Source organism: Vanessa cardui, chromosome 21 (genome assembly GCF_905220365.1).
Source record: "Vanessa cardui chromosome 21, ilVanCard2.1, whole genome shotgun sequence".
Taxonomy (NCBI): domain Eukaryota; kingdom Metazoa; phylum Arthropoda; class Insecta; order Lepidoptera; family Nymphalidae; genus Vanessa; species Vanessa cardui.
In genome coordinates, this window is record NC_061143.1 from 139,206 (window position 1) to 160,215 (window position 21,010).

At 39.2% G+C, this 21,010-nt stretch overlaps 2 protein-coding genes across 3 annotated transcripts in view; one reads left to right on the plus strand and one right to left on the minus strand.

Moving 5' to 3' along the window:
* Positions 1-938: 938 nt before the first annotated feature.
* On the minus strand, positions 939-2,805 carry LOC124538913 (MYG1 exonuclease). The gene is made up of 4 exons (XM_047116174.1): positions 2,524-2,805; positions 2,197-2,447; positions 1,428-1,994; positions 939-1,134 (listed from the first exon to the last, which is right to left on the minus strand). The coding sequence occupies exons 1-4, from the start codon at positions 2,629-2,631 to the stop codon at positions 960-962; spliced, it is 1,101 nt and encodes a 366-aa protein (XP_046972130.1). The 5' UTR covers positions 2,632-2,805; the 3' UTR covers positions 939-959.
* Positions 2,806-8,944: 6,139 nt separating this feature from the next.
* The window catches only part of LOC124538803 (fibroblast growth factor 3), a 160,065-nt gene continuing 147,999 nt past the window's right edge, over positions 8,945-21,010 (plus strand). For both annotated transcript variants that reach the window (XM_047116007.1, XM_047116008.1), the window contains exons 1-2: positions 8,945-9,021; positions 9,663-9,876. The gene's annotated coding sequence lies outside the window, so the exon portion shown is untranslated. The remainder of the gene's footprint in view (positions 9,022-9,662; positions 9,877-21,010) is intronic.

Here is a 21,010-nt window from a genome sequence, read left to right on the forward strand (position 1 = left end):
CAATCCATTGTCACTAGAAGCTATGATGCTTTACAAACTGTATAAATTAGCAATAAGACGTCGATAATATATTGATAATGCTCCCATGGCGTATTCATTTTGAATAAACCCTCGATAAATAAATTAAGATTAAAAAAAATAGTTTACAGAACTACATATTGTACGGTAGATTCAGTGATTCTAGAATAAAAAAAATATATATTTATAATTTCTTGCGACATGGATAACAATTAAAAAATATCGAAATTGGTGAGATGCTGTATAGTTTTTAAGAGTTCTGCCTCATTTGTGATTCCAAATGATAACTAGCATAGTGCTTATAAAAGCCTACTTGAATAAAGTTTATTATGATTTTGATTTTGATCCCTAGAAACAGCCAATATTTCTGGTCAGTAGCAATTTTTTGATTTTTTTTTATTGATTCATTATATAGCTTAGGTGTATATCGAGTGTCCTGACTGGAATATTTACTAAGGCAAACTGGCTGATGCCAGTTTTACATTACTTTAATGTAAAATAAATTGAGACAACTAAAGCAAGTTCTTAAATTGAGATATTGCAATTCATACACAGTACATGCAATTTTTAGTAAATTCACAGGTAAATTTTACTTTTTTAATCCTATTTCGAAAAAGGGGAAAAATAAATATACGACGAAACAGTAGCAGGTACTTGGTGTTGCTGTGTTCAGGTTTGGAGGGAGAGTCAGCCAGTGTAACTATGAGAGATCATCATCTCAGTTTTCAAAATGGGTGTAAATGTATGTAATGGCAATGTAAAGAATGGTTAATATATCTCAGAGCACCATTGTCTATGGGCAGTAGAGACCACTAACCATCAGATGGCCTTGCCGGTCAAACCATATCAATAAAAAATATGAATTTATCACTATGAGGGCTGCAGAACCATATTCGTAGTCACAAAATAAAATAAATGAGTTCAAGTGTTCTTTTCATAATTTATTCTGTATCCAGATCAGCCTGAAGGCTGGCTACAGCCATAGCTATAGCACCATCTCTTGTAGCATTGCCTCCAATGAAACCAGTGCTGTGACAAAATATGCACTCCTTGATTCCGGAAACATCACTCAGGAGCTCATCTCGAACACCCCACCATTTTTTATGAAGTGCTTTTCTGAAATTAATAGATAGATATAGATATTTTTAGAAGACTAGTGTTGGCCTGTTGTGGCGAGAAGAGGCATCTAGTTCATTACAAAAGAAGTACTTAGTCGAAACAAGCAGATGTAGCAGGTGCTCCAACATTGTGGGAAAGAAATATGAATGTGCCACATTCTAAACAACATGTAGCAGCTGACACAAGGGCCTTTTACTTGTCTTGGTTGGTAGCTACTGTCTTGTTATTCTAACAATAAGCAAGCTTACCTAATATTTTTCTAAGAAATATAGATAAATGAGTATTAGTACCTTGTTTTAAAACTGCTAGGACCAACTGGCACTGCTTGTACTCTCCATGACTTGGGTTTATCATTAAATATGACATACAAGGCCTCACCGCTCAAACCCATCTCTTCTTCCAAATCAAACAGATGTTCTTTCCAAGGAAATCTCTCCTTGAATTCTAGAATTTTACCAGATTCATGAATGTGATATCTTTCTTCTAATGCAGACTTTACATAATCTCTAGCAGGTAACCAAACAGACAAAAAATAATTGACATTGTATAATAATTCATCACCAACGAGAGCTAATGCTTTTTGAAATTCAGTCTCAATATTGACAGTTAGCTCAGAATTCCACTCAGGGTTTAATCTGTGTACGCGAGCACTCAAATGTGTACGGATTTTGTATCGAGGTTCCTCGTCTGTCATTGGTACTCCATTGTCTATGGCATCCATTTCTTCAATCATATGCTCATAAACTTTTTTATAAATTATTTTCAAAACTTCAGGTGAAAGGGGATGGGCCTTATGTGCCAGCGACTGGATGACTTTCTCTCCATAAAAAGCATACACAAGCCCAGCAGAACTTAACCTGAAACATAAAATTTACAATGATTCCATGCAGAGTTCTGCACTAATAAAAAGGATAACATTGTTGTCTGTAACAAATGTCCCACAAGTCTAGTAAACAACTACGAAATGAAAGCAGTAGAGTGGGTGTGATGTGAAGGAATAACGGAATAACTTTACATACCTACTTTCCGTTTATCATGAATTAAAAAAGAATGACTTACTTAATGTTGTATTTTCCACCGAGTTCAGGTCTTAAGGAGCTTAATGTTTCATTAAATTCTCGCTGATGGTGATCGTAACGTTTTTTCTCATGATTAAACTCGGCGCCGACATCGACTACTATGTCACACTGATTAAGCTTCTCCATGTCTCTTGTTCTGATGATTTCAGCGTCTCTGAACTCTGGAAGGAGCTTGAGCATGAAGCACGCCAGAACTTCGTCGCAATGGAAGACGCCATCGTGAGTTCCGATCTGTAATTAGTGAGTAACGAATAAGTACTATGTATTACCATTACAACAATTGCAGAACCAATAAATTTAAACTAACCTTCATTATTTTGGAATAGTTGTTAAAAAGTCGATTAGCGGTAATATTATGTACTTTAATTTCTTTATAAAAACAAGCACGAACTTTATATACAATACGCCTAAACATTAGGTGTTTTGCAAATAATAATAAACTTTGATATACTTCATAAATTTTCGGTTACAAATGTTTTCACATAATATGTATCAAGCATGGCAAGATGTGAGTTGCTGAATGCTGAGTAGTTGAGTGTTGACTACTCCTGTCTCCTACTGACTGATGTTGACACTGACAGTCTGACATTGAGTTACGAACTTACCATACATGTTAACAAATACAATGTCAAATATGACGTTGACATTTGGAAGGAGGAAAAATACGATAAACAAAGCTTAGATTTACGTATTTCATGTGGTTTGCTAATAATTCAGCTACTTTAGACGCTGCCGCGAGTTTGTAACAATTATATCTTTATTTATAAAACAACACTTAAACTTTACTACTTATTGCCACTTTAATTTTACTTCCAAAATTTCGATCACAGTTCCGCCGAAGTTCAAAACATCCTTTTTACACAAATATATAGTAATCTTGGTAGATTAAAAAAGCTCTCGACCGATAATATGTCATTTTTTTCAATTTTCGTCAAGTTATTTAATTGGCCTTTTTCCTTTTATGTTTGGAATAGAGTTATAAATAAAATCGAATTATTTTAAGACGTAGAAATAATTTGTTTTACAACTATCTCTTAGAAGTGTATTATTAATTAATCCAATTTTTTAAATTACTTATTCATTAATCGTATCCCATCGATCTCAACCTTTTTTTTAATATTATCATTGAATTGGGTATAAAAGTACCAACAATACGAAAGCAAAATGAAAAAAGAATGGAAATTCCGGAAACTTGTATTCTTTTTTACTGTCTGTAGTAATAATTTGTTAATACCTACATCGATACTAAATAATTAAAATAACACCATTTTTAAATGTATTAACAAGCTCCACAACAATTAAACACAAATTCATGAATCACTATGAAATCGATTAATTACCGATTTCTAATGTTACCTTTTGTATTTTTATTTGTACCTTAGTCCATTCTAAATTAATTACTTCTTAAGCAGTTTAGAATAAAAAAGTAATTAAAATTCGTTGAATAACGTACCCAAGTAAGTACGTTTAACTAATGTAAGTTTTATAGAGAGCTGCGCCCTCTATCGTTACCGCTCACTCTCTCGGTTTCAAAGTTTCTGTGTTGTATTGTTAGATGTCAGGAGTAGTATATAAAAAGCGCCTAATTGTAATAAAATTATATTATTCATATTAGGACATCAGCGTAATTTCGTTTTGTCGATTCGTTTTTATAGTAGGAGTAATTAACAGTTACTTTTTAATAAATCGATTTAAAAAATCTGGATTACTTCTTTTTAGTGTTCTGCTTCTCCACTACGTATAGTATATTGATAATAATTCTACAGTCATACGGGGCTCACTCAGTCAAGCTCAAGACTCACGAGAGCCACGAGAGAGACAGTTTTACGTTTGATTACAATTAACAAACGCTTCAAAATGATATATTTTCATGATTTAGTTACACAATAATGTGCAATTTGTTGAATAATTATTTTGTATGTCGTAAACAGCGAATATGAGTAACCGCATTGTGGTCGATTGTGTTTGTCTCTCTCGTACCCAGTTTGCAATTATTGTAGTTAATATGCAAAAAGTTCAAGTTTATTGCTTAAAAATTATTAATGTAAACAGCTGTTCCCTTTCAATGAATGTTATCATAAAAATCATATTACATTGTATACAATATTGGAAATTGAAAGAAGCAAAAAGAAAATTGGAGGTAAAAACGTCAAACCGAAACCGAACTTGAAACTCTCGACAGTTGGCTTCGAAAACTATTCAGGATATCGATAGTAATATTGAATTCTTAGACATTATTTAGTACTATAGATGGTATCGATAGTTTAAGTTAAAGTAATGTGTTCAATAAGTACTATCGAAAGTGGGAATTTAATACAATAAAGTGATCTGCCACATTTAATAATCAAAATAATTAATAAATTGTAACTTAATTTTAACCATAATAAATATGTACGAATGTCCCCCCCGCCCATTTTAGCCCCAGCGGTCAATTTCAAAGATTATATAATTATCTGTGCGGGAGTATTATAGTGCTATAGTGTGCACAGGTTGCTCTCTCATGCTGCCGCGTGAGACACATTACGCAGGGGCCAGACTGGCGGTACGTGGTTCCGTTGGAGAGTGAGTGTGCCATATTCATTACTTAACAAAAGTAACCGACGACTTGCACCCGGAACCTAGAGTTCTCTGCTGTGAGTCTTAGCTAGTCAGTGGACGTAAAAGAAGTTGGAAATAATAATTTTATTTATCTTTTTCTCATTTCATGCAGGAGTGTAAGATTTTTTACGAATTTATTTGTATATTATATCTCATATATTTCGCTCCTTATAGGCTAGTCAATATATCAGCGCAGTGAAATAAATATATTTACGGCAGTGGTAATGTAAATTGGTGACGAACATAATTATTAATTTAAAGTGGGTTTATGTCATAATTAGGTGATCTTAATAATGATACATATCAGTATCAGACTTGTATCGAACAGAAAAGTTAATTATCAAAAATGACCCGATTTGAGCAGCAGATCGCAACAATATGTCGGCGCTCGCGGTTGACAGGTAGGCGTTTAATGAACATTCGCGATGTCTGTCTCCAATTCATCATCAGGTCTCTACAAAATGATGTAGATTCCAGCCTCTTCGAAGCCTCTTTCGAACAAACAATTATGTGGCTTCATTCACTTATGAAGGAGTTATTTCCGGTTTATTAACATTTTATTATTAACAAACCATATCTTATATGGTATATTTTCCCAAACATACGTGGGACATGCGTACCACTCCCATAGCGCACACTGAGATTAAACTCCATGATCCGAATTAGACATTCATATTCTGGATTTTTCTATATATTGACCTAAACACTATTAAAATTAACTTGCATCGGTTAGTGCAATCAGTTGTTTAAGTACGCGTTATACAACGGGCGCGCGTCCTGGCTGCCGATAGCCCGCCAGCACGCATTTATTACGCACGTATCTGCAGTAAAGTCCTTCGCAGTCTTTTCTACGTGGGCGAGGCGGGAGAGGCGTCAGGAGGTGCCACACACGGTCAAAGTGTGGATGAACTATTGCTGTAAAAAATCAAACAATTAATTCAATCTCTGGTTGCGGGAATTATTGTTACCAAGTAATTAAACATGGCGGTAGTATTGAGATTTAATAAGAGATGAAAAACAACGCAGAAGAGAAACACTCGGAGTATTACTTTATGTGTTTCGTGAAATGCAGAACACGTCACGCTTGTGGCGAGCACGTGAACACGATGAAGAGTTGAATGTTGAATGCGCTAAAGTCACTTAATTGGTCTACTAACCGAGTCAGGGGCCAGGAACAAGCTCAATCAAAGCCTTTGTCTGATACCCCTCATCAAAGGTAAAATGAGTTACAAGGAATAACAACTAAGAAAGATATTGTTAACTACTAAAACTTAACACATTAACAACGAACACAAACGTCTTTAAAATATAATCTGCGTACATTACAGGGTACATACACTTACATTACATACAGGGTACGTCGATGGAAGTTTAGAATATATTCCTCACCGGCAGGTGATATCAGAATTCAGGATACAGTGTGAGATTTCAGAGCTTTGATGCTTATCTTATGTATAACTCACAGTACAGTCAGCCTGGCCGCTGCGCGCCAAGACGCCGCTGCGTTAGTTCTTCATATGGTATATTTAAAGTTTTCTTCGTTAGACCCTTTAGACATCGACTAGACCCTGTCGTCGGTCGATGACTACGTGATATCGCGACATCGTGAGCTCATCGCAGGGTATACGACATAAAGACGTACACTTATGAACCTGTTAATCATATGTAAAGACGATTGAGTCCTGTGGCTTCTGAATATAATAAAATATAATTTAAAGTCCACCGAGCCTGCGTGCCCTTGATTGAGCCACCTTTCTATTTATGGCTCCTGTTCTTAGTTTCAATCCATTTTAGATTTATTTCAAAAACCTCACTCCTCTCGTGAGTATACTTATGCCGCATACACGTGGACAAAATGTACATTAACTTTATTTAAGTGATTTTTTTGTCTTAAAATAATAATAAAATATAATAAAAATAAAATAAAACGCTCAGAGACTTTAAAAAGTTACGTCAGGAAAGACTCCGTAAATTGAGTATTTTGTATAAAAACCCGGAGCACGTGTCCGGGGTCTCACGACGTCGGCGTGTCTATGGACATGGGAGTATTGAATCATCGCCGATGCGGCGTCGCGTCGCGGCCAGCGAGCCCGAAGCGGCCGCGGCAGCCGGGTATGTATGGACGAGGAATTTTGTCCATCGAAAATCAATTAGCGATTGTGCTGGACGTATCCTCGGCACTCTCCCATGCTTCTTATATTTGGGAGCACTTTTTCAGTATAGCTCTTATTTTCACACAATATCCAGCAAGTACTAATTCCTGCGTATCATAAAACACGTACATTATAAAGAGACCTCTTATAAAGAGCTAACTATTCTAAAATGAAGTATTTAGTTGCACTTCGAAACTAGATTACGAAAATTTAATTAAAAATAACCCAAAATCGTATCATTAAAACAACTTGTTCGACCTACCGACCAGTAAATAATGTGACAATAATGGTTCTCGGTACGAATAATAATTTTTAACATTTCGTAATTTGCAGTTAATGAATGATTCGTCTTTAAGATGCCGGCGCGTGTTTTAGGCCGACCCACACTCTAACAACGAATTTTCTATTCGCGTTTTCTTATCGAGCGCTGTTTTACGATTCGACGACATGTAGGTAGCAGTCGTTCTGTGCGGTTTAAGTGAGCTGTTACCGGCACATGCGTACATGCGGATTGTCGTAAACTGTAAACATACACTTAATACCGTCCTTTTCATTGTTCACAAAAAATCAACAAGTTTGGATTTCATGTGTTGTATACAAACATACAGATAGACCGACACAGTTATGGTTTTATATGAAAACAAGATTTAAAATTAAAAACAATACCATATCAACTTAAGACAATATTTCCCCGTTTAGTGTTTATTAAAATATAAATTAATTAAAAGATATATATTTGACAACATCACATACATTACTCTGATCCCAATGTAAGCAGCTAAAGTCCTCGTGTTATGGAAAATCAAAAGTATCGACGGTACCACAAACACCCAAACCCAAGACAGCATAGAAAATTAATGAACCTTTTATATATCGACTCGGCCGGGAATCTAACCCGGAACCTCGGAGCGACGTACCCATGAAAACCGGTGTACACACTACTCGACCACGGAGGTCATCGTATAAATAATAAAGAGTACACAATATTTCCAACATGTTCGAGAGTAAAACCTAGCTGTACCGTGACCGCAGATCGCTAAGGTCCGGCGGTAAAACGGACTTCTGAACCGCGAGCGAGCTGCTGCTTCAGCGGCGTCGCGGCGCTCCCGCTTGCAGCTGATCAACGCGACGTCCACGACTAGCGCTTCTGCTGCCTGCGCCACTCGCGAGTCGCGCGCACCGGCGACTGCTCGCGCCGTAAACCGTCACTATATATGGCATTAAAACGCAATGAAATTATAAGCTCCGAAGAAGGTACACACAGTTTCAGGAAGAACATTACAAGGAGAGGAGACCGTGGGCCAGATACAAACCTAACAGTTGAGGTCGGATGGATGACTCCTCGTCGACAGCACGAGGAATCATTTATATTTATAACAGCATACCATTCGCCATATCTTATGAATAAAAATATGAAGCATATCTACATGGCTGGAACCCATGCCCCCACTTTTATAAGTGCATTTCTCTAACAGAGCAGTGCTCTTAACCTGATTTGATGGAACTCATATTCAATGACATTAATAATTAATTCGTTACTTTAAAGGCATTTGTTTACTTTTTCAGTTAGCCCTTATGACCACTTTTGGATTGACTCGATTCAAATAAATGTAAATTAACCTCTGGTGAGGAACTCATGGGCTCAGATTACAGGCCTCGATTTTGTAGAGAACCCTTTCCCTGCGCTCTATAACCTACTTTAAATTATTTACGTACAAGCTCATCAGTTTTACGCTCGTGTAAAGATACGTACGTAAAGAAATTCCCATTAAAGAAAATATATTTTATTAAATAAGTCATAATTCACTCACTGGTTTCTTTTAAATAATAAGAGAGCCCAGACCAAGAAATCAAAATCTCTCCTTTTACAAAAGTTTACAGAAATGTAAAAAATGTCGTTTTCAGGAAGTGAAATAGTTAAGCGGTAAGCTGCTAGCTGACGGACTACACGCGCTCGGCGGCCGGCGCTCAGTATCGCGCGAGAATCGGCCCGGGTCGGTCACGTTATGTCTCCGGCGAGCGCGACCAAACACGCTCACGACAAACTGCTTTCGGTAACTGAAGTGAACCACTCGCACCACAAAATATTATACGCACATCCATCGATAGCGAATCGAGTCATCCCTTGTGCCGTAGTGATTGCCACCGAAATTCGAAAATCAAAATTCCCGCGTTCGGAAAACGTTGCGTTGCATAACAATGCAGCGAAGGCCGCGTGGAAAAGTGTTTGGTGAAAATTTCGCATAGGCATACGTTTCCACGCGGCGCTCGGACTCCGGCTACCGGCGACCGGCGACCGGCGACCGGCGCCGAGTCAGATTTGGACCGATTTCGTTTTAACGAGTCGCACGCGGTGGCCGCGAACGAAACGCTTCGGGCAAAAAGTTCGCCGAAAAAAGTTAACGTTTTCGCCTGACGACAGTAATCTGATAATTGCCTTGCAAAATTTCTTTTCGCGCCGACGTAACTCTCAGCTGCGCCCTGCGCCGGAGTCGCAAGTCGCGAGTTTACGTTAATCCGCTCCCGGTCCAACTAATTATTCGGGCAAACGTTTTCGGCGTTTCGTTATCGCGTGGATTTTGATTTCGTCTTTCGTCCGTCGAGCCGCCTCTCGACCTCTCGATCGTGCGGTTTGTCGCCGTCCGTATAATATATTGTGGTGGAGTGCCAGTGAGTGTACGTGTGAGATTTTCAGCTCTCAGGGAAATGATATTAATATCTGTTACCTTTCCTATGTGATGTTTACGATACGAGTGCTCAGTTAGAGTTACACGAACCGCAGTGATACGATACAGTCGGTGAAGCAAGAAAGTGACACGGTGGTGGCCGAGACGCGGTTTTGAAAAATATCTGCCTCTAAACGGTATTTCGAAAGCGCATCTGGCTTCGCAGGCGACCTCCGCACACAAGTTAGTCATTATGTTCATTAATAACCTTTACGTGACTGTGTCCACGTGTTCGACTAAGTTCGACCTGTCCCGACTCGCCAGCGGCTCGGCTGTGCACAGCCAGTGCCAGTGCACTGTTTGCAAATCGGTTCAATGAAGTCTGAGGTTCGGTGGGACCTCGCAGGTGCAGAACCAGCATTAGATGTTGACTATCGATTCCCACAAAGTCTGTATAAATTCCAAACACACTTTTTGTTTATATTTTGCCGCTCGCGGTATGATGTCGTGTAATGCAAATAAGATTTTTTTAGGATTTCTAATGAGTTTTATATCGAGTTTGTTTATTCAAAGTAAGCGGAATGTGATTAAAATACCTGAATTGAATTTAATGACGTTATCCATCTTTGAAATAACAATTGTCAGTGTTATCAACGAGGTCACTCACATTTATCAGAGAAAATATATTTATTGTTGTAACCGGTTTACGTTGTTAATCTCACTTTTTCGTATAAAAATATTATTTTAAATGTTTGTGAATTGAATGTTTACGTTTGTATTTAACGTCTTATCCGCCATCGCATCAGTTTCTTTCCTTATTTAAAATATAAGAAGCGTTAAGTGAATTTATGAACAGTAATCTATATAATAAAAGACACATTAAATGATCGAACAGTATAAAAATAAGATATATTTGGAGATGAACTTAAAAAAAATAATAGCTCATCGGCAAGAGATCCGAATAAGTATGAGAAAGTCGCAGGTTCGATGCTCACACGTCAGGATTGATCAAAGCACCTTGAGCTATTTCCAGCAATACTGTAAATTGCTGTGACACTACACATATAACAGTTAGTGCTGTACTGTATAACATTGACTATTAACTTTAATTAGTTATAAATAAATTTATACATGCGTACTCTATACTTGTGGTACTTGTTCGCAAAATCGAATAAATTGCGTAATATAGGTAACGTTACACGTTGTGTTTTAGTAGAATAGTTTCAACCGATAAACTTTATTTACTTTAGGCAGAATTATTTGAATTCATTTCTCACAAATTAAGTACAAAATAACCGATTACATCTAAACACGAATAATTTTAATTTTACTTTATGAATATTTGCACAAAAATATCTATCTGCCTGTTCGGACTATTGGTTTCTCGTTCTTAACGAGACTGGAGATAGAGACGACTGGTAGAGGGCCACTCTCTTTCGTACTTGGCTGCGGTGACATCGAGGCGTAGAAAGTTAGTCATCGAATACGACTTCCACGATTCGTTTTGTGGTTTAGCAATTAATACTTATTTTTATTCAGTGATAATGCGATTGTAATTAGTGATAATATATATGTTTCACAATGTTTATTTTATACAATTAGTCGTGTATTTTCTAAACTGTGCGCTTAGTAATATTATCAGTCGGCACTGGTACTAATGCCATTAGTCACGCTTCCTCTATGATACAGATTATTTCAATACTCTTAGCTTGTTTGTAGATTGTTTTACGTTTTCAAAGAGTGGGTGCTCCGAAAGGCCGATGACGCTCAGTAGTTCTAACACGGTACTGAGTTATAAGGAGCTCAATAGTTGCACTTATTCCGTAGAGATTCAAACATTTGCCCCAGGTTTGTCAGCCTAATAAGCATTGAAGGCTTATAAACGAAGAGGGATTCACTTAACAACAAATCGAATACAATCAACAGATAATGCTTGAAGTCGCACCCGTTTAGTGCGTAACGCTGTCACGTGACAACACCGGCCTGAGGACTCGACTACGCCGAAAGACACTCGGTGTAGTCGCGACTGTAGGGCGAACAGGCGATAGAAACCGTGAGCGGAGAAGTCGACCGACCCGACGGCGCGCACCTGGGCGACGGCCGGCGGGGCTGGTCCACTTCGCTAGGTTACGGTGTCTACGTTGTCACGTGTGTTTCATAATGTTAATTACATGATTGTGCTTCTACGAATTATATTTTTATAGTCGGTATCGACAGTCATTGTGAAGTCGGTCACGACTCTAGACAAACTTAATCAATGTGAAAAAATCAAATTGCCTTTGTGTAAAACGCGCTGACTATTGAAATCGTTTTTTTCCTGCACAAATTGAAGTAAGTAATAAAAGATTTGCGTCGTGGGATGTGTGCCTTTACGTGTGAGTCGGTCAGTTTTTTTACGAGCTCCGAACCGATGTTAGAGGTGCTTAGTGGTGGCGGCTTGTCTTTCGCCGTTCTGCTTTCTGTCATGTAGTAATGCTTAAAATATATTTAAGTAGAACAATTCACTTAATTGTAAAAATGCCATTGTTTTCGATAATTACCAGTACGGAACCACTGAAAGCAGTTTAAGGAATCAAAGTCATTTATTCAGGAGTTGAAAGTTTTCAGTTCATTAGGAGGCTTCCTTCTGCCGAGGGCCATATTCGAATTGGAACTGTTAGGGGTTTTTGTGAGTCAAATTTATTTAATTTTTTGCATTTATACTAATTAAAAAACGAGCACATAGCAAAAATTATAAACATGTCATACTATACCTAAAAACTTCTTTTATTAAATTGGAAGGCTTCGTAGTTAAATAAACGCTCTCAGTCCGCCGTCACGGCTGTGATAGTGTTTGCTCGCGCGAACTCGCCGTCAGGCGACGTCACGACCTGCGCTCAGATGGGACCAGCGCTCTGTACTGACGGATACCGACCACTACCGTGGAACTTTTTTATCTTAATGTGTAATAACTTTGTAAATCCTGTAAAATTACGGATACCGATGTAAACCGCTGTGTAATGAGTTGCGTTAACGTAATAAAAACGTGTCGGCTGTCGGAAGCGGCGTTTTATCGTTATGTTTAAAACTTTCATTGGCAACGAAAACGAAATAATATTCTAGAGTTCGCAGCTGGACATAATCCGAATAAATTTCATAAAGGCGTAATTCAACACGTGATTGAGGCTATGCTGTATAAAATAAGAGAATAAAAACAGGTATTTCTTGTCTATCCAAATGCCTATATCCTCCAATGCTAAACTTTGTATCGCGTTGTGCCCAGTTTTTTGTCGTAGGCTAATTCTAGTTTCGTTCGCTGTGACTGCAAACATACATAGAGATTTAGCGATCAAGCAGTGCTATGATATATATGCCGCTTTACTGTTACTATTCGTGTGGTCACATGGCTCGCTTGCCCCAAATCATTTGAGTCATAGTGTACTCGTAAACTCGGTCCGAGAGAGACACGGGTATGCGTGTAATACAATGCAGGTTTAGTTATTGATTTAAAATCGACTGCTAGAGTTTTTGTGATTGTCTCTATTCCAATTGCTAGTGGCGTACCGTTCCGGACGCCAATTTTAGTTCATTGAATTGTTAACAGTTATGATACAACTTCCGATCGCGGCTCTACCATTTATTATACCCGTATGATCAAATGTATTTGTCAAATTTAGATGTTATATTAATTTATAAGCGAATACATTTTGTTGAAATCGTTATGATTAATTATATTATAATAATTATATCAGTATTAATTTATGTACAACAACAACAGCCACTTTTCAACAGCAATTCCCAATGCTGGGCTAAAGGCCTCCTCTCCCTTTGAAGAGAAGGTTTGGAACATATTCCACCACGCTGTTCCAATGCGGGTTGGTGGAATACACATGTGGCAGAATTTCTTTGAAATTTGTCACATGTAGGTTTTCTCACGATGTTTTCCTTCACCGCTGAGTACGAGATGAATTATAAAGACAAATTAAGCACATGAATCAGCGGTGCTTGCCTGGGTTTGAACCCACAATTTTTAAAACGTTTACTTATTTAGTTTACGTCTCCTCAGTGTCCCACAAAAATGGAGCCATTCGAGCTTCTCGCATTGTCTGCCTTCCTTCCTTGCGTTGATAATTATCCGGTAGCGAATTGTGCAATTATTCGTCGTTTTGTTCCAAATATAGAGTATATGTATAAAAGTATAGAGAGAGCCCCAACCAATAGATTTACACGATGATGCCCAACTTCTGTTTGTTTCTGAACTGCTGACTGTCTGCGTGCCAGCGTTGTGTCCGAGCCCGCGATGTGTTCACACGGCAGCCCGCGTCAGGGCCGGCAGCTGCATTCTTAAAAGTTCGCGTGTTTATTTTTTGCAAAATATTTGATACTTTGATGTACGATTTTTACAACGTGTGTGAAGTTACGTAATGTTCCTTCCGACGAAACAATGACCTCGATGAAAATTTTCGTTGTACTAAATATAGAGCTGTCGGCGAAACGAATATTTTCATGAACGAGTCGTATCGCCGCTCGCAGGATCCTCTGTGCCATCAGAGGTGACTTCACCGCCCGAGTCAGAGGAGACCGGTGCACCCAGACACGAGAGGGTGCGGCACGTGGATGTTTGCATGTTGCCTTGGAGTTCATCGAGTGATTCAATGTTGTGAGGTAACATGAGAGCCATTTCTTGTGAGAAATGTGGGCTTTTGTCCTGCAGTCGGACGTTACGCATGATACTCATGATGCCGATGCGCTTCGCGCCAATGGATAGATTTTGCAAAAGTTTAAAATAGTGAAGTTGTGATAAGGCCGCAGAGTGCGCGTCCTGTATCTATGTAGCACTGATTTGATTATGATAAGCGGAAGGAGTACACGCAGCGAGATAGCGGTGCGATATCAATTACTTATCTGTCGTCCCGTTTTATTATCTGTACCGAAAACGTAGCGGAAGTAAGGGTTACTGAAAAATGTCGTAAGACTACATCTCAGATTTTTATATATATCTTAAAGCAAATATTGACGCTGGCGCATACTCGCACCTCGACTCGCTACCAATGTGAACGCATGAGGTGTCCGGGAGGGGGGAGGGGCCCAGTGGCAGCACAGGGAGAGACTCTCGTAACATATGGCAACGTATTGCTGTATCAAACGAGAAGTGCCAGAGGTGATCCCGGTGTAAGCGAGCTAATTAATATTCAGGTCAACTGACTCTGTTCGGTTACAGGATGGGGAAATTAGCGGGCCTTAATGAGTCGACCTCATATGCACGTCGTATAGAATTCATGAAGTACCGGTGGCAGGGCTTTGGCTCGGATGGAACACGTTTGATTGGGTTCCGTCCATTGAGTGACATCCAAAAACTGTCCACGCTGTTGCGCTGCAGAAATAATATTAACCAAACATTTCATTGTTGAAAGTACAGTCATTCAAGGAATAATACGATTCTATATCTAAAGCCGGTCATTGTCACAAATATTTGATAAACTTAAATTATCGATAAGGAAGTGCGCGCTCGTATTAATGGAGCAGTTTGAGAGACATTGAAGGAGGAGCGTCCACAAAGTGCCCTCATGTTATGGGTGAATCTGTTCTCAAATGAAATGAGCATGACGCGCAACAGAGAGGCGACGGTCGCAGGCAGTCGTTAGTTAAATGTAATAGTTTTACATGACATTCCAGTTATTTAGTTTCATAATCGCGCCCCGCGAGCAGCTCGCTCTAGACATCAATACAGGTTCAGTAGAACGCGCTAATTGGATATATTTAATACTATAACCCAGTAATAAATCTTTAATGGCGACTATTGAGAATGTTGACAGTAAAAGTCGCTGTTTTAATGCGCCGGTGAAATTTCTATCGTATAAAGTTATTTCGATGGAATGCTATAACTGACAAGCTCGTAATATTTGCTACAAAACACGAAATCGGGAGCAGCCATTCTATAAATTGACACTATACCAAATGCTATCTACTTAGTCAAAGAGGATTCCTAAAATGATCGCTCGTGTAATTATTGGTCAATACGGAAAAACAATTTAAACCCTCTATGGACGCAATACATTGGCATTATGAATCAATACGTTGTACGCTATAATAATAATTAGTCACGCAGGCCGTATCGACGCGGGCCAGAAATAGACTTAAAAAGATTCCATATTATACTTTGAAATTATAAAGCACGCGCCAAAAGCAATACTCAAAAGTCAATTAACCTCAATATCGCGGTGCTAAAATGTCGCACCGACACGACTTAAAAAAATCATTACGATCGGTCATTTACACCCGTTGCGAAATATCGCCGGCACAGACGTAGGCCGGCGTAAAAATAGTGTCGGCCAGCGGCGGCGGGCTTTATGCGTTTTAGGCTAATGATTGCCCGATACCATTCGAGCTGACACCGACCGAGGGCATCTCATCCCTCCCTGCTGGACTCGGCGCCGAGTGGTTGTTGCGATCCTAAATATCTGCAACGCAATGGGGAATTGTAAAAGTATGTTTATTCATTAAAGTTGAGTAGAGATTTTACAAATAGACGGCATAGCAGTTAGCTTTTCGCTTCTTAGTCACGGAAACAAAATGAAACCTAAAAACACGAACCGACGTTTAACTTTGTTCATACACCATTATTCCTATTCTTAAAAAAATTACGTTCTAAGTTATGTCCAGAACAGGAACTCGTGTCACACGATCTGCCCGTTCTGGACCCGAACATACCTAAGCCACTAACACATAACCACACCTACAATAAACCAACTTTAACATATTTCGCATAGATAGAATTGTACGCGCCGCAGTGTATGAACTATGATGGATCGACGGCTTTATTGATAATTTATTGCTCAAATTAATCCAATTCCTAGATGCTGCTACGCCTCATTACGGTTTTATTTAATCAAATTCAGAATATTCTTTATTGAAGTAGGCTCACAAGAGTACTTTTAAATGCGGCATGTATTTTATAAATTGAAATTACTAAACAGATTAAAACGGTCTAATCGGACGTGGAAAACTGACTAACGGCTTATTTATGTTAGAAAGATAATATCTCTGTCTTTGAACGCAGTCCGTCAACTCGGTAGCGCCAATGGGCAGCCTCGCAGCCTAGCGCAGGACTGCCGTCAGACGCGCCTCACTGTTTCGGCAGCCTCGCAAACACACTCGACTACAATTGTAATGCGACTGCGACTCGTGTTTGAATTTGTTCGACCCGCGGGCACTTCCTATGTGTCCTATCCATCCTACTCGTCGAGCTCTCCGCTTAAACGTTCAGTTTATATGACTGTGTTTTAAAGTTAAAGTTGCGTTTTAGCATCCGTTATTTAGTCGCGGCGCGCTGGAGGGCCCACTTACACTGCATTTAATGTAAATATCGAATTGGTTAACACATGACGACTACATCGAAACCACTTCTACCAAACGAGTTTTCACGACGTATTAATATTGTAATCAGAATAAAAGTATCGTGGTCGAGCCTTTTCTTCACCACGAACATGTATCGTAACAATAATTCCCAACTTGAAACGCGTTGAATGCTTTTCCTAACGTCATATCAAAATCGATTTAGTAACATTAGCGATATTCATTCAATCGAATCGGGAAATAAAACCACCTAACGTCTGTACAGTTTACATGGGATTTTAGATATCGGTAGGTTGTGAACGGAATCAACGTACCCGTCAATTGTAATTCGATTGTGAAATGTTCCGAACAAAGTGAAGCGCCCACTGTTAAGTGTAAAGTTCACGCGACTGCAATCGGAGATCGAAACTCCATTGGAATATGTTTACGAGAAAACAATACTATATTAAGTAGTTTCAGTGTCTTTTTGAATACTACTAAAACCGTCTAATAATCATTATAATCATTTGTATGTTTTTATTTTAATCTTTTAGACACTGTAATACGGTTTTTTAACAATGATATTTTAGAAACACGCGTAGCAGAAATTAACCCGACACGCAGGAACAATCTCTTTTTCTCAAATTGCAAATTGAGCTCACGAAGTTAAGAACAGCAGTGGCGCTTGCCCGGATTTAACCCGTAATCTTTGGTTGGAACTAACGCATTCAAACGCCTGCGTCATCTCGTGTCTCGTCGTAAGTAGTGAAAGATAAATCTGTTTTTCCAACTGACCTTTAGTACTAAATCATTCAAATTCGTAATTACAGAAAGGTTTTAAAACAGTATAGGGGCATAGAAAGTTGTTTAAATATGTTAATGAGATTAATTTAAACAAACGTTAACCAATAAATTTGAATAAACTTGACGAAGTATTTCTACTGCGGCGCCGCGCGGTTCTGCCTGCACGTTCGCGGCCGCCTTCGGCTTTTCTCCTTCAGGGGTTCCTAACGTCGGTTCAAAGTTAAGTCGCATTCGCTTACGACAAGTTCACTGACCCTGCGAATGAGCCTGTAATATACCATTCGGTTGTAACGCTATTTATAGAGAGATGAACCGCTGTATTATGATCAGTTTAGAGTCTCTATGTATTAGACTTATTTACAAATTAATGATCTGACCTCTCAGTCACGTGTTAAATATTTGTGACATCAAAGTCACTTTTGGTTTAACATCTACGAGTGAGGCTGTGCCCACACCTAATATCGAATTCGTTCGCTGACGAAACTCTCCGACGAGTTTCTCGTCTTATAAAGTAATTCTAGTGATAAACAAATTATTCGTCGGAGCGCTAATTGAGCGGCCGCCACAGAGCGACTAGTCACTTGAAGTTTAAATGAGTGTGTTATTGATTACGTTTACAATTCGTGCGTGTCGCAGGGAAGTGGGTCGAGAATGTTTGAGGCAGCGGAAGAAACCGAGCGGCTGCGGCCGCCGCAGTCCGCGGGTTGTCAGACGCGAGGGTCCCTGACTGAGTGCTGTAGATAACACGCAGGGAACACTTTCGTAAAACGCATCCGTTGAGGCGCAAAAGTTGAACAGAAATTATTACGAAGTTACATTTGCCCATTCAGCTTACCGATTCGGTGGTGAAGGCCAGAGTGACGTCACAGATCCGGTGGCCAGGCTCACTGATTCTCATCGAGAGCGTACGATCTCAATTTATAGACAAGTTCCGCGTGTCCTGTAACACGTGTAAGTGTTAGCCGGGACAAGCCTTCGCCTGCGCAGCCGATCGGGTAAAACATAACGAACCGCCTGTACAAGTTACGACAGTTTTTATTAGTTTTAGCATTATTACTTGAAAATTAAATGTTCTCAATATTTCAGAGTAACAGTTGTGCGCTCATGTCTCGTCAAGCGGCGTCTTCAGCCGAATATTTATTCGATAACGTCTCGATTTGCATCGCAGTCTTTGAAGGTCCCGAATTTAATATTGCATAAATAAGTGCCCACAGCCTCGTCCTGCCACTGAGTACAAGTGCACGATAAAGTAAGACATTTAAATGATCCTCAAATGCATATTAATGTGCACGGAACATGATTAGTGTATACATATATTCTGTCAAGTAATTTGATTTGATGCATACGACGTGCTACCGGCCCGGCCGTGAGCGACAGCGTTTCTAATCATGAATAAAAGTGATCATACTGACATCAAATAACCTTCAAGTAATGCGTGTAAAATGTTTTATTTAACAATAAACTATACTAACAATTTTAAAAAGTTAGTGGTGCTTGGTCTTCCTGGAATCCGATTAAGGTCCGCGCATCAGCCTCTGAGCCGTCGCCGGTAAGCAAAACACCACGAAGGAGTTTGCAAATGTCAACTATCTGAACACGATACATTACAACTATAAAATACTTTTAGCTTTCTTAAAGATGAATATAATGATCATGATTTAAGACGAAAATAGCAACTGCTTTTCTATATTTGTTTGTAGCGAAACGAAACGAATTCCATCCCGTACGATCTAAGAGCTCGTTAAAGTGTGACGAAATTATTAAGACAAATATTCGTTACGTTCACGGAACCGCCGCGGCGAAGGTTAATTATGTTTAGCGGGCCGTTTGGGGTTCCGGAGACGCCGCGAGCGAACTCGAGCCCGGTACGAACGGTACGACATGTTGCTCTCGTAATTGACTGGTGCTTTACGAAACATATCCCAAGCGGCGAGCGGTGCGCCGCGGGGCTGAGAGACGTCACGAGGACTTTACCGGCTTTGGAGCTCTCGGTTCCCGAGTAGATACGGGATACGTATGGTAATAATTAAGCCCAGTAGCTTGACAGTATTATAGTAGCGCTCACAGGAATCAAACGCGACAACTAATTGAGTCGTGTTCAGTCCACTGTCCCACTGGGGCGTGCACAGCGGTGTAACTAAATTTGGTTGCAAGCTATTTAGGTGATCAATTGTTTCGTTTGAAAATAGCCGAGACGTCGATCTTACTATGTTAAAAACGAATTAAAGTAAAACAGTGAGTTGCGTCATTATAACATTATAACATGTGTCATTATGAGTGTGAGTAAAATTTACATGAGATCACTGTGAGATAAAATAACACACTTCTTTATCAGGGCTCGCATATAAATCTTTTTATTATATAATTACCTAAACACAAAACAAAGAGAAACAATACTAGATTTTACGATCTTCTCATCGGACCGGAACCGGATCGGCGAAGTGTTATCGGCACAACTTGTTAACGTAAACAGCTATCGTCTTCTTCGTTGGTGTCACTCCGCTGCTGCGTCGGTTCACATCATAGATTTGAAACTAATACTGGATCAGTTAAAAAAGGTTGTTGCTTACATTCGCGGTACTAATTTAAATAAGCTTTGCGCCCGGCTTTATGCGCATGCGCATGCGGTCCGCTTCCACCGTAATAACGCGCAGGAAAACTGACATTGACGTTCCGTCGATTAACGTCAATAATACGCGAAACCTGTCCGACGACGTCTCCGCCGCGTGTTTGCTCTAAACTGGGTCATTTTTATTAAAATTTGACTTTTTCCGAGCTCACTCCACAGCGCGTCGTGAGCGTCAGTGTTACACTCGTTATTTATACGCGTAGAGTTAAGTAATGTGCATTAATTCTTACACTACACTAATATGTGTACTATGCAGACACAATACATCTCTACTTAATAAAATTAATTAATACGTCTTACTGACTCGCACAGCCTAACTGCGTGAAGTTGAGCACAGGAATCCTTATTCATTATCGACATGTAAGTGAGCACTGAGAGGGTGTTTTCCAGCATTCATATCCTGAACGTTAGTAAACAATGCGTCAATTTTGATGTAAAAATTTGGAAATCGGTATGAAGGCTTATACTTATGTAAGTTATCGATGGGTGGGTTCCGTAACTTTTGTAGGCTTTTATTTTAGCCTTCTACGAGTCGATGACCTTACAATCTATTTTTGACAAATGAATACGAACTCAAACCTGCAACCTGACGAGATTCAATTTATCGCCGAGATTATTATCGTTGCTAAT

Bases quoted from the DNA above. Each gene is read 5' to 3' on its own strand.
- LOC124538913 (XM_047116174.1), bottom strand. From the start codon at position 2,631: ATGTTTAGGCGTATTGTATATAAAGTTCGTGCTTGTTTTTATAAAGAA. The intron at 2,448-2,523 runs GTTAGTTTAAAT...CACTAATTACAG, and splicing joins ACTATTCCAAAATAATGAAG to ATCGGAACTCACGATGGCGT. The intron at 1,995-2,196 runs GTAAGTCATTCT...TTTATGTTTCAG, and splicing joins GGTGGAAAATACAACATTAA to GTTAAGTTCTGCTGGGCTTG.